Source organism: Pan paniscus, chromosome 10 (assembly GCF_029289425.2).
Source record: "Pan paniscus chromosome 10, NHGRI_mPanPan1-v2.0_pri, whole genome shotgun sequence".
In the NCBI taxonomy this organism is placed as follows: domain Eukaryota; kingdom Metazoa; phylum Chordata; class Mammalia; order Primates; family Hominidae; genus Pan; species Pan paniscus.
The window spans coordinates 79,920,437-79,934,619 of NC_073259.2; the positions used below are offsets into that span (position 1 = coordinate 79,920,437).

Sequence of the window (14,183 nt, forward strand, 5' to 3'; positions counted from 1 at the left end):
TTGTAGATTTATTAGAACCGACTAAGTCATAAAACTCACTAAATAGAAAAAAGACTGGATAATTTGTCAGATGACTAGAAATTAGATGTCTGTTTTGAAAACATTTTGTTAAATTCTGTCATTACTAAGAAATGTGAAGAGACTTGCTTCTAGAGTTTAATAAGCAAGAACTAAAAACATAGTATTACCCAACCATTCATAATAATCTTGTTAAAATATGTTCATATGTGTGTGTTTGTAATTATGGTTAGCATGATTAATGATCTTTATCAAATAACTAATATAGCTTACATTTTTAACATCTTATATTGCAGTATTACTAAGCTGTGAATGAAGGTGGAAATGATTTCAAAATAGGACATATTTTCTGTATGTAAATATTATATACTGATGACTCCTAATGCCTGTTTTGGCTTTCTTTAATTTTTATGATAATAAAGCCAGCTATCTTGTAATGGTTTTCTACTATAATTCTAGAGAAGAATTTAGGTTCATTCCAGTTTAATCCTTTTGGCTTTACCTGGAATAAAAATACACTTTATATTTGTTTTATTTATGTTATATACAGTGTATTTAGTATTTGTTAATTTTGTATTTTATGTTTCATGTAGTTTTGAAGCTCCTTTAAAATAGTTACTAAATATTTGCTAATGTATTAATGGAAAACTGTTAAAATATTTTGGGGTTTTTTTTTTTTTTGGTAAGGAACATTCGTGTTAGTAATTGTTCATGTAGTAATTGATACAGTGTGTTAGTATTTTCTGCAAATCCTCTTTTTTATTATAGATCTCCACAGGATAAAAGAACACTTCTTGTGAATTGTCAGAGTAAGAGTCTTTCACAGTCTTTTGAAAATCTTCTTGATGAGCCAGCATATGGTTTAATACAAGTATGTTTCTTAAATCTATCCTGTATTATTCTGACTGCATTATTTTATATACCCCGTACTTCTCATCTTCTCAGAGAGTATGCAAAATGAGACAGGTACATATATATACATAGATGTGTGTGTGTGTGTGTGTAATCTTTTTGGAACTATTCTCTAATTTTACAGAAACAATAATAAGTTTTCATGTTATTTGCAAGACTCAGAGGCTTCCTTGGTTCTTAGTTACTCATAAGGCAATTTCTCAGTTTATTATAATACTAAAATTAGACATCAGTAGATTTGTATCATAACTTTTATTGATTAGGCCAGGGATCACAGAGTAGGCCAGTTTGAATTCATTAATGATCAGTTTAGGCAAAAATCTGGTTTGAATTTAAGTAGATTGTTTTGACGTCATGACAATCTTATTCCCCTAAGAATATTTGAGTACTGTTCTTACATTTGGCTAAAAATGTGCACTTAATAATAGGCAGAAGTAAATTTAATTATCACTCAGATGACTATGTAAAGTAATGAGATGGTTTATTCATTTATTTATTTATTCACTTATTCATTTAACAAATATGTGAGTGCTTGCTGTGTCCCAGCTATTCTTTTCCTGGTTTTGAAGATGTAAAGATTAATAAGATATAGAGGGAACTTTTTAGGAAAGAGGATGAGAGAGAGAACTAAACACTGTTTAAAATGGACAATAAAAGGATAATTTTACTTATTGTGAAAAGAATTATTTAATAAATAACTGTTTTTGCTAAATATGAATGAGCAAATAGTTTGGGCTTCAGAAGTTACCCTGGTACTTAACAGTAGAAAAACCTTTTGCTGTTTTCCAGGGTAGCACTGTCCCAGAATAAATTATTCTTGTTGGCATGATTTACTATTCATATAATTAGATTAAAATGTCAACTAATATTTAAATATGAGTTTTTAAATTTAGCCATCAAATATTTTGTGTCAGAATAGCATGGTGGTACACACTTCAAGAAATATTTTTTTTGTATGAAGGCAGGACTGCTAGACAGAAGAAAGCTGTTGTGGGCCATTCACCACTGGAAAGTAAGCACTGCGTATGTTTTCTGATGTATGCAGATTGAGTGAAGCCTGCAAATCGTTTGTTTATCTGCAATTCAATCAGTAGCATTAACTTGTCATTTATTATGCTATTTTAACCAAATGAAATGATTGGCTTAGAAAATTTAAATTTTTCTTCCAAGAAAGAAAATACAAATTTAAGATAATCCTAGAACCCTCTGTTTTAGTCCTGATTTCTTTTCTTTTAAAAAGCTTTGCTTTTTTGCTCATGATGGAGTATTCGTTTTTCTTTATTTGAATTAATAATGCTAATATTTTTCTTTCTACTGCATAGAAAATTAAAAAGGACCCTTATACGGCAACTATGATAGGATTTTCCAAAGTCACAAACTACATTTTTGACAGTTTGAGAGGCAGCGATCCCTCTACACATCAACGACCACCTTCAGAAATGGCAGATTTTCTTAGTGATGCTATTCCAGGTCTAAAGATAAATCAACAAGAAGAACCAGGATTTGAAGTCATCACAAGAGTGAGTAAAGATTAGTATTAATATAGCTCTTATATTTTAACAGGAGAACATGTACTATAGAAATAGAAACTTAATTTTGGTGATATCTGCTTCTTTCCATAATCTGTTCTTAACAACTTTTTGCTAGTATATCTGACAATGAGTGCTTGTCCTGCCACTAAGTTCTTCATTTGTTCTCTATCTTATACTCTTTCTTGATTAATGTTGGATCTCTCTTCTTTGATTACCTTTTGGTAATGAAGTTTGTTTCATTGGGTGCATAGCAGAGTGAGGAGCGAACCTTTCCTATTACCTCTTAGTTCTGTTCCTTACTTGCATGTTTTCTCATAGGCATCAGAGACAGCTAGTCAGGATACTACTTTTAGGGCTTTTATTCTCATGTAATGCTTCCTTTTTTAAGTAAGATGGGTTTTGGCCTGAATTATGGCAGATCTTTATATGTGCTTAGTAAGATTTAAATTTGCTACAATTCTAGGCTTGTACATAGTTAGAAAACTATAAATATCTAAATTTTAGTGCTTAATTAAAGGGTTTATCTTGCAAATACTAATTTAAAATTACCAACATCTGTTAATTGAATAAAACACTATAGAAAATGCCGAGTGAAGCTAGTGGGTCATGAATCAATTCTGAGAAATACAAACTTTAGAAGAAAAGCTAATTTTTAGAATATGATTAATGGAATAATTATATATTCTCTCTTTTTAAATAATACAGCATATCATTTGGTTTGAAGGTTTCTTACAGAATTTACATGTTGAATGTTCTATACTTACATAATTGAACCCAAAATAGTAAAGAACTTTCTTTTAATAACAAATATTTTAGTCTGTGGGGTTTTCTGTTTCTGAATTTATAACCCAGTTTGTTGTGTGTTTAGTAGAAGGGAAATACATGTAATGCTAACTATTATAGTTAAACTAAACATGGGAAAATAAGGAACAATCTTAAAAGTATTAGAAGTCATGTCTGAAAAACAGTATTTTAAATTTAGTTTCTATATGCCTTTATTTCATTTCACTGGTTAAATATGTACTTGTTATTGCTTAATCTTATTTTTAGATTGATTTGGGGGAACGCCCTGTTGTTCAAAGGAGAGAACCAGTATCACTGGAAGAATGGACTAAGAACATTGATTCTGAAGGAAGAATTTTAAATGTAGATAATATGAAGCAGATGATATTTAGAGGGGTAATTTAAACACTCTAATATGGCTTGTCTTATAAACTCCTAGTATTTAGGGGTTTTGTTGTTATCGTTACTGTTTTGGTGTGTTTTTTTTGTTGTTGGTTTTTTTTTTTTTGGTGGGGGAAGTAGGGAGGAATGAACTCTGTTATTTCTTTGATGAATGATGCCTTAAAATTCCTGGATTGAGTGGGACAGAGTGAGGTGCTTATGATGTTCCTGGGGGTTGGGTAGAGGGATACCCTTAACTCTGGGGGAAGAATTCTTCCGTACTTGAAGTTCTGTGGGTTTTGTGAAGGAGGCCTGCATTCCAGTGGCATTTGCCTTATTCTGTAAGATTGGGCTTAGACTCACCAGTCACACTGTCTGTCTGCTGTAGTCTACTGTATTCTGTGCACTGTTTAAACTTTCTGGCAGCTGCTTACATCTTTTGGATCTAGAAGTAAAAAACAAGATGATATTCACTGAATTGAACTATTTACATATATGAAACTACCTCTTAAAGATTAGTTTTCCTTTTTATATGCAAGTTTTGTGAACTTACAGTATTACATTCTTTTTCATTCATGTATTTAATATGTATGCTTTCTTCAGGGACTTAGTCATGCATTGAGAAAGCAAGCATGGAAATTTCTTCTGGGTTATTTTCCCTGGGACAGTACCAAGGAGGAAAGAACCCAATTACAAAAGCAAAAAACGTAAGTAATGGTCTTTCGTACATTTATCAAAGAGATTCAAGTAACCCACTCATACAAATTAGTATAGGGTTTCTAGATGAGGATTTGGAATAGACTGGGGAATGGAAAAACAACTTCATTTTTATGTTTTAACTTAAAAATTATGAGCATTCTAATTATTTTAAATCAGAAACTTAACTAGAAGCACCTCGTTGCATTTATTTTTGTGAATATGTAAAAAGAAGATAAACATATTCCCTTATATAAGCCTTGTACAAGCCTTTTGCATACTTGAAAGATAACTACGTAGACATACACTTAAAAACATCTCTCATTCATCTTGATTCATTTTTATAATTCATTATGAAATTATAAATGGCTCATAAGAAATATATTTGCTATTTAGATTAATTACCTTTAAGTTACTTTTCTGATACTCTTATAATGGATCCTTCATTCTTTTTGGAAGAGTATTTCTATTTTAAGTTATTCCTCAGACTTGAAAGGAAACACAGACCAACTTTCCAGGTACAACTTCTTGTTCTCAGTTGTCAGTCTAGCCTTTGATTTAAAGCTATTTTCAGTCATTATGTGCATATTTAAGTTATCTGACAGTCTTCTCTTTTCAGCATGTTTACCAGTTCTTCTAAGACATTTTTACATTAACTAGTTTCTGCAATAAACTGCTTGGAAATGGAACTATAGTGTCACATTTTTAAAAAAAAAAGTCACTTAGATTTGTATTTACAATTATTTGGAAACTTTAGTGGTTAAAATATTTCATGACTAGAATACTTTTAGAGATGATTTTAAGGATGAGATAAATGTTTTTGTAAAAGAATACCTAAAATTATTCTAGTAGTTGAACAAAGTTTATCACATAAACTTTGTGATATTTATCGGTTATTTTTTTCTTTTGTTTTCACTTATTTGTCATAACTTTAAACATTTTGCTATTGTTTTTATAAACTTACATTCCACTAGCATCATAAATGCTTTGATATACTGTTTATAGAAAAACCCAATTAAACAATGTTAAAAATAAAGTTTTCAAATAGCTTTCTTTGGTGTCAAATTGTTTTCTATAGTGATGAATACTTCAGAATGAAACTGCAGTGGAAATCCATCAGCCAGGAACAAGAGAAAAGAAATTCGAGGTTAAGAGATTATAGAAGTCTTATCGGTAATTTTTTCTTAACAACTTTGGAAATGCAAGGGGGGATTACATTGAAATCTTGATAAGAGTAAAGAAGTGAAGATACATGGTAATAGCACTAGGGCTCAAAAGAGAAATCAGAATAGGAAAGTACATTGCAGTGTGTGTTTAATGTTCTTTGTTGTTCCTCTTCCAGTAGGCATATTAATTCAGTAAGTTTATTTATAAGTGTTGATATATTTAATTTTCAGTTCCAAAGTATGAATTTCTAAAAAAGATTGTTTACCTTTATTTGCTTGTTGAATTAATTTCATTTTTAAAAAACTTTATTTTCTTTTTTATTATGAAAGTCTGTTTATTGTAGAAAAATTAACTGTAGATGAGCAAAAAGAGGTAAATAGAAATTATTTTTGTTTCTGTCACCCAGAGATAATTATGGTTAATAGGTATTGGTTTATATCCCTTCAGAACTTCTTTAAATATACATATATTTCATTTTTAAAATTAAATAAATGACTCCAGATATAAAATTTAGTATTTGAAAATAGAGTATTTACCTGGGGATAACTATTCTCTAAAACACAGAGATGCTTGATAGAATTTTATCATAAAAGCATTAGTTGCATTTCATAATCTCCATTTACAAATGAGAAACTGAAGCATGGAGAACATAAATGACCTGTCCAAGGTCACATGGTTTAAATAAGTGCAGAGCCCAGTTTAATGTTCTTATTACACTGTCTCTGTTAGGATAGCATTGGATAGTACTGGAACTTAGTTTTGAAATTCCTATATTGTATCTGGATTTGTATATCCGTGGTTTCATAAAGAATGATAGAGGGATTTGTTACTGCTGTTAACACCCTCCCATGAAAGAAATAATTTTTAAAATTATATTTAGAAAGCCCAACATAACAGGCTGATTTGTACCGTTTGTGGACATGAAAACAAGATCTTTTTGGCAGTGATACTTTTGATCCAAAAAGAATTTATTTTTCTGAAATGTAAATTATACCAGAATAAACTTTGTCCTTTCTCTGATTAAGGCGAAAGTTTGGGAGTCCTGAGTTTTGGAGTTATCTAAAGTTTCTAACTGAAGCTTCTTGATATTTTCAGTTTCAGTAGGAAAAACAATAAGGGATTCTGGTGTTTTACTCCTGCTTGAGCATAAAATATTCGAACTGGAAGGGAAGTTAGAGGTCAACTAAACCTGTATTTTAAGCCTCTTCTTTCTGCATGCCATATCCTCTTCCCTTTATATCAAGGATCAATGTTGATGTCTCTGATATTCTCAACCTTTCATGTCCTTTTCTGATCCTTTCCAGGAGACTGGTAGGAAAATTTAGATATTTAAAGTCCCCATAATGTAATGTGAATTGAGACATACTGTAGCCTACTTTGTTCATTTTTAGCAGATAAAGTTGAAGCCCAGAAAGGTTAGTCAGTTGTCTTAAGCCATCTATCTCGTTAGTTTTATAGCTCAGACTCATTCATACTCAGATCTAATTTTAAGTGGCCTTTCAGCTATACCATGCTTTCTGCCAGTAGAAGTGTATAAAATAAGTTAGTTTTAAAGCATTCTTTTTCTATAATGCTTTTTCCCAAATGTATTTTGAGAATGCTCATCAAAAGCTTTTTGGGTGGTATAAATTTACTTTTATTAAAAACAAAACTACGCAGTAAGCTTTAGGTATTGCATACATGCCAATAAGTTGGATTTTACTTTAAGTATGATGAGAATCTATTGGAGCATTTTAAGGAAGAGTATTTTATTTATATTTTAAAATCATTTTTACTGCTTTGTGGAAATTCAGTCAAAGTAAGAGTAGGAATAGGGAGACCAGTTAGTGGAAAGTAGAAGTTCAGGCAATAAATGGTAGTAGAGGAGGTAAAAAGAAGTAGGTGAGCCCTGCCATGGTGGCTCACACCTGTATTTGGGAGGCTGAGGTGGGAGGATCACTTGAGCCTATAGGGTTGAGGCCACAGTGAGCTGCGATTGTGCCACCACACTCCGGCCTGGGTGACAGAGCGAGACCCCTTCTCAAACAAAACAAAACAAAACAAAAAAAATTAGGTGGATTCAAGTTATATTTTGGTGATAGAGTTGATAAGACTTTCTGATATATTAAATATGGGGTGTGAAGGGGAAAGAGAAATAAAAAATAGGACTCAGTTTCTGACTAGAAAATGGGCAGTTAGTGATACCCCTTATGGAGATGAGAAATGGGGTATGGTGAAATTGAATTAAGTGTTAAGGTATATGTACCTTAAGGTGAAATATACAAATGGAATGTCAAGTAGGTAATTGAATAGTCTGGACTAGTCTGGCAGGAGATAGAAGTTTGGGTATTATCAGTATAAATATCCATGGAAACATGTGCCACCTAGTGGAAAAAGAGACTGTTAAGAAGGCTCAGGAATCCCAGTTTTTAAAGCAGTGGTTTTTAACTTTGGCAACACATTAACCCATTTATGCCGAGTGTTCCATTATTGGAACACTAAGCTTGTGGGAGTTATTTGTATCCTGCTGCTCAAGGTCATCTCCAAGGTCTGATTTTTCACAGACAAAAATTCGCAACCTCTGGCATAAATGGGTTTAAATCACCAAGGGATATTTCTGAAAACCAAATTGATTATTTCAAGCATTCATACACTCATTCATTCTTTCAATAAGTTATTACTTAGTGCCTATTATGTACTAGGCTCTCCTCTAGGCATTAGGGATCCATCACTGCACAAAACAGGCAAAATTCTTGCCCTAAAGGAGTTTTCATTCCTGTGGAAGAACAGACAGTAAACAAGTTAAGTAAGTAACATATGTGGTATGTTAGTGATACATGCCAAATAGAAAAATAAGGCAAGGAAAAGGGTTAGGATGTTTGTGTGCAATGTTGCCATTTTAACTTGGGCAAGCAGAGACAGCTTTTAGTGGGAAAGTGATATTTGAATAGAAACTTGAAAAAGGGAGGGGGTTCTCTTACCACTCCTGTTCAGTGTAGTATTGGAAGCCCAAGCCAGAGCAATCAGGCAAGAGAAAGAAATAATGGGCATCCAGATGGGAAGAGAGGAAGAGCAACTGCTTGATATAAAGGGAAGAGAATATGGCATATGGATATTGCTGGGTTTTTTGTCTTTCAAGAGACAGATTCTTGCTTGTCACCCAGGCTGGAGTGCAGTGGCACAATCATAATTCACTGCAGCTGGGCTCAAAGGATACTCCAGCCTCAGCCTCCCAAGTAGCTGGGGCTGCATGCACGCACCATCACACCCGGCTAATTTTTAAATTTTTTTGTACAAATAGGGTCTCACTATGTTTCCCAGGCTGGTCTCCAACTCCTGGCCTCAAGCAATTCTCCCATCTCAGTGTTGCAAAGCATTGGGATTATAAATATGAGCCACTGTGCCCAGCCAATATTGCTGTTTTTTTTTGTTTTTGTTTTTTACTAAGATGGGAAAAACTGTTAGAGAAGAAAGTCTGGAAGGGAATATTTAGAATTCAGTTTTTAGACTTTAATTTTGAGATGCCTATATTGAATGTCTGTAAGTTAATATGTTGAGTTGAATGTGGATATATGGGGCTGGAATTCATGGGCCTGGAGATAAATTTAGGGGTCATCAACATAGATAGTATGAGATTACATAAAACCATGAATTATGAAACTAGATTACCTCAACAAACTAGGCATCAAAGGTACATAACCTCAAAATAATAAGAGCCATCTATCACAGACCCACAGCCAACATCATACCAAACAGGCAAAAGCTGGAAGCATTCCCCTTGAGAACCAGAACAAGACAAGGATACCCACTCTGACACTTCTATTCAGCATGGTACTAGAATCAGGCAAGAGAAAGAAATAAAAGGCATCCAGATAGGAAGAGAGGAAGTCACCGTCTCTTCACAGGCAATATGACACTATACCTAGAAAACCCCATAGTCTCTGCCCAAAGGCTCCTAGATCTGATAAACAACTTCAATAAAGTTTCAGTATACAAAATCGATGTGCAAAAATCAGTAGCATTGGTATACACCAACAACGTCCAAGCCGAGAGCCAAATGAAGGATGGGATCCCATTCACAGTAGGCACAAAAAGAATAAAATACCTAGAAATACAGCTAACCAGGGAGGTGAAAGAACTCTGCAATGAGAATTACAAAACACTGCTGAAGGGAATCAGAGATAACACAAACAAATAGAAAAACATTCCATACCATGGATTGAAAGAATATTGTTTAAAATGGCCGTACTGCCCAAAGCTATTTATAGATTCAGTGCTATTCCTGTCAAACTACCAATGACATTTTTCACAGAATTAGAAAAAAATTCATATGCAACCAAAAAAGAGCCCAAATAGCCAAAGCAATCTTAATGCAAAATGAAGAAAGTTGGAGGCGTCATACCACCTGACTTCAAACTATACTGCAAGGGTATAGTAACTAAAACAGCATAGTCCTGGCACGAAAAACAGGCACATAAAGCAACGAAACATGTTAGAGAACCCAGAAATAAAGCCACACATCTATAGCCATCTGATCTTCAACAGAGCTGACAAAAACAAGCCACAGGGAAATGACTCCCTATTCAATAAATGTTCCAGGGATAACTGGCTAGCTATATGCAGAGGAATTAAACTGGACCCCTACCTTTCACCATATACAAAAATCAGTCAAGATGGATTAAAAACTTAAATGTAAAACCTGAAACTATAAAGACCCTAGAAGAAAATCTAGGAAATACCATTGAGGATATCGACCCAGGCAAAGACTTCATGAAGAAGACTCCAAAAGCAATTACAACCAAAACAGAAATTGACAGGTGGGACCTAATTAAACTAAAGAGCTTCTGTACAGCAAAAGAAACTATCAATCAACAGAGTAAACAGACAAGCTACAGAATGGGGAAAACATTTGCAAAGTATGCATCCTTCAAAGGTCTAATACCCAGAATCTGTAAGGAACTCAAATCAACAAGCAAAAACAACCCCATTAAAAAATGGGCAAAGGACATGAGCAGACTTTTTTTTTGAGACGGAGTCTCGCTCTGTTGCCAGGCTGGAGTGCAGCAGTGCAATCTCGGCTCACTGCAACCTCTGCCTCCCGGGTTCAAGCAATTCTCTGCCTCAGCCTCCCGGGTAGCTGGGATTACAGGTGCCCACCACCACGGCAGGCTAATTTTAGAATTTTTTTTTAGAAGAGACAGGATTTTACCATCTTGGCCAGGCTGGTCTTGAACTCGTGGCCTTGTGATCCATCTGCCTTGGCCTCCCAAAGTGCTGGGATTACAGGTGTGAGTTACCATGCCTGGCTGCAGACACGTCTTAAAAGAAGACATAAACACTGCCAACCAACATATGAAAAAGTGCTCAATATTACTAGTCATTATGGCAATACAATTCAAAACAACAATGAGATACCATCTCCTACTAGTCATGATGGCTGTTACTAAAAAGTCAAAAAATAACAGATGCTGGCGAGGTTTTAGAGAAAAGGGAATGCTTATACACTGCTGGTGGGAAAGTAAATTAATTCAGCCACTGTGAAAAGCAGTCTAGAAATTTCCCAAAGAACTTAAAACAGAACTACCATTCGACCCAGCAATCCCATTACTGGATATATGTCCAAAGGGGTATAAATCGTTCTACCACAAAGGTAAATGCACGTGTATGTTCATAGCGGCACTATTTGACAACAGAGAAGACATGAAATCAGCCTAGATGCCCATCAGTGGTGGACTGGATAAAGAAAATGTACATATGCACCATAGAATGCTATGCAGCCATAATAAAGAGATCATAGCCTTTGCAGCAACATAGATGGAACTGGAGGCCATAATCCTAAGTGAATTAATGCAGAAAACCAATACCACATGTTCTCACTACAAGTAGGAGATAAACGTTAAGCACACATGGACACAAAAAAGGAAACAGTAGACACTGGGGCTGTTTGAGAGTGAAGGGTGGTAGGAGGGTGAGGATTGAAAAACTACATATTGGGTGTTATGCTCATTACCTGGGCGGCAAAGCTATCTGTACACCAAACCCCCATGACACACCATTTACCTATGTAACAAACTTGGCAATGTACCCCTTGAAACTAAAATACAACTTGGAAGGAAAAAAAATAGATTAAATTGCCAAGGGAGTAGTACAGTTACAAAAAAAGAACTGAGCCCTGGGGCACTTTAATTTATAAGTAGGAAAAATTAGGAGACAGCAGAAGAGACTAAGTAAAGAGCCACAGAGAAAGATTGAAAACATGAAAGTTTGATGTCCTAAAAGACAAGTGAAGAAAGTATTTCAAGAAGGGATAATTGGGATGCCAAGTAAGATTATTTAAATTGACCATTGCATAGAGGAATAAGGAGATCACTGGAGATTTTGATTAAAGAAGAATTTTGATGGATTGGTGCATGTGATAACCTGATTAGAGTGAATTGAAGAGAAAATAGAATAAGACTTGGAGACAGTACCTACAGCTCTTTCAAGGAGTTTTGCTGTAAACAGATGTAGAGAAAATGAGCTAGCAGAGGGAAAAGTAGGATTAAGAAAGGTTTTTAACGATGTTGAAAGAAATAATATAAGGTTGAATACTATGGGAATGGTACAGTAGAAAGGAAAAACTGGTAAAACTGAAGAGGGAGGTAATTACTAGAGTAACTAGATAGAAATTATTAGAGTCCTTGGGTAGTCAATAGGGGATGGTTCTCATGCACAAGAGGAGGGGTTGGTCTTTGCCACAGAGTTATGGAAACTCATTTATAGTGTTAGGAGAGCAGGGAGACTATATAAATTCAAACATGGTTGTATGCTTAGAATAGTGGGAACCTGTGGAAGTTCTCTCATAGTTTCATTTTCTCAGAAATAGGAAGCAGAGTCCTTATCTGAGTTAGGATGTGGGAGAAGTTGGAGGCTTGAAGAGAAAGGAAGTATAAAATAATTGTATGAATGGGGAGTGAATGGACAAGGGAAATAGAGCAGGATTGCCAAACAGCATTCAGGACCCACTTGATGTTAGTGATGGTGAATATAAAATGGGGTCAGTCAACGTGGTTGTGTTTTTCTTCAGCCTTTTTTTAGCTACATCAGATTAGATGGAGAGTTGGATTTAATAAGAGGTTTTTGTTTTTAACTGAAGTACTCCTTTTCAGAAATGGGGTTTCTAGAAATAATTATAAAATAGCATTTTTATATATTACTTTTTATCCCTTTTCTGTTTTTCACCTGGCTTGTCACTATTAAATATTTTTACAAGAAGAAATACTGATAGTTCATGAGAATACAAACAACTTTTTTTTACTATGTTTAAAATACGTATTAAGGCAGATATTCTGTATTGGCATTATGGTAATATAAATTATGCTTGAGTTAATAAAAATTAACTTATGAACTTTATCAACTGTGAAATGAGACAGAAGCAGTTTGACTTTTTTTTCTTTTTGAGTCGGGGTCTCACTGTGTCACCCAGGCTGGAGTACAGTGGTGCCATCACGGCTCACTGCAGCCTCAACTTCCTGGGCTCAGATGGTTCTCCAACCTCAGCCTCCTGAGTAGCTGGTACCACAGGCAGGCGTCACCATGCCTGGGTAATTTTTGTATTTTTTGTAGAGACAGGGTTTTGCCATGTTGCCCAGGCTGGTCTTGAATTCTTGGGCTTAAGCAGTCCTCCTGTTTTGGCCTCCCAAAGTGCTGGGATTATAGGCATGAGCCACTGTACCTGGCCCATTTTGACATTTTTAATTGCAATTTTATATAAATAGCATGAGTTTTTTGGTATTACTTTTGCTTATTTGAGAACTGTATCCACAATTCTGTATGTATTTGCTTGCTTTTTAAAAATCAAATGTACATTTTAGTAGAAAGCTAAAATATTTGAATAATTTTTTAAATGCCCTTACAGAATCTAATTAAGCTCACATCATACCCTATTGTTAGATTCTACTCTGTTGTATCTCCTTATCTTTTTTTAAATTATTACTATTTTTGAGACAGAGTCTCACTCTGTGACCCATGCTAGAGTGCAGTGGTGGGATCTTGGCTCACTGCAACCTTTGCCTCCTGGGTTCAAGCGATTTTCATGCCTCAGCCTTCTGAGTAGCTGAGATTACAGATGCACACCAGCATGCCCAGCTAATTTTTGTATTTTTGGTAGAGACAGGGTTTCGCCATGTTGGCCAAGCTGATCTTGAACTCCTGACCTCAGGTGATCCACCTGTCTCGGCATCCCAAAGTGCTGGGATTACAGGTGTGAACCACCACACCTGACCTCCTCATCTCTTTGTAAAGAGTTTTGAGAAAGTTTTCAGGTTACTCAGTTTAATTGAGGGGAGGCAGTTATCACTTTTAAACAATTGATTCTACAGTAAATTAATCAAGAGTTTGTTTAAGTTACTTCTTCCTAATTTACTGAGAGATTCAAGTTTGGAGAATGCCTTGTGGTAAAGTCTCTCACATCGTGATGCACTTAGTAGGCATCAGTGTTTGTGAATTGAATTGTCAGTGCAACTTTGGACACACTGATGATGATGTTTCCAAATCTGTTTCTCATGAAGTCATTTCCAACTTATAATGATATCTAAAGTAAATGTTGTAGATATGAAAATAAGGAAATAATTTGTCCTAAAGATGATTGAGACATGACAAAGAATTTGATGATACTTCTTATAATAAATGCAGTAATTGTGAATGAAACAAATCTCTTTGATTATGCTTGATTAG

The 14,183-nt window shown here is 34.6% G+C and overlaps 1 protein-coding gene across 4 annotated transcripts in view; it reads left to right on the forward strand.

The window, feature by feature from the left end:
• TBC1D15 (TBC1 domain family member 15) overlaps window positions 1-14,183 on the forward strand; it is an 84,624-nt gene that overhangs the window by 52,753 nt on the left and 17,688 nt on the right. For 3 of the 4 annotated variants that reach the window (XM_003832905.6, XM_063593169.1, XM_063593170.1), the window contains exons 6-10: window positions 787-889; window positions 2,253-2,450; window positions 3,513-3,641; window positions 4,230-4,333; window positions 5,401-5,495. In XM_003832905.6, coding sequence (XP_003832953.2) covers window positions 787-889; window positions 2,253-2,450; window positions 3,513-3,641; window positions 4,230-4,333; window positions 5,401-5,495 — 629 coding nt within the window. Of the gene's footprint in view, window positions 1-786; window positions 890-1,891; window positions 1,943-2,252; window positions 2,451-3,512; window positions 3,642-4,229; window positions 4,334-5,400; window positions 5,496-14,183 lie in introns of all 4 variants that reach the window. The other variant, XM_003832906.5, reaches the window with a different exon arrangement.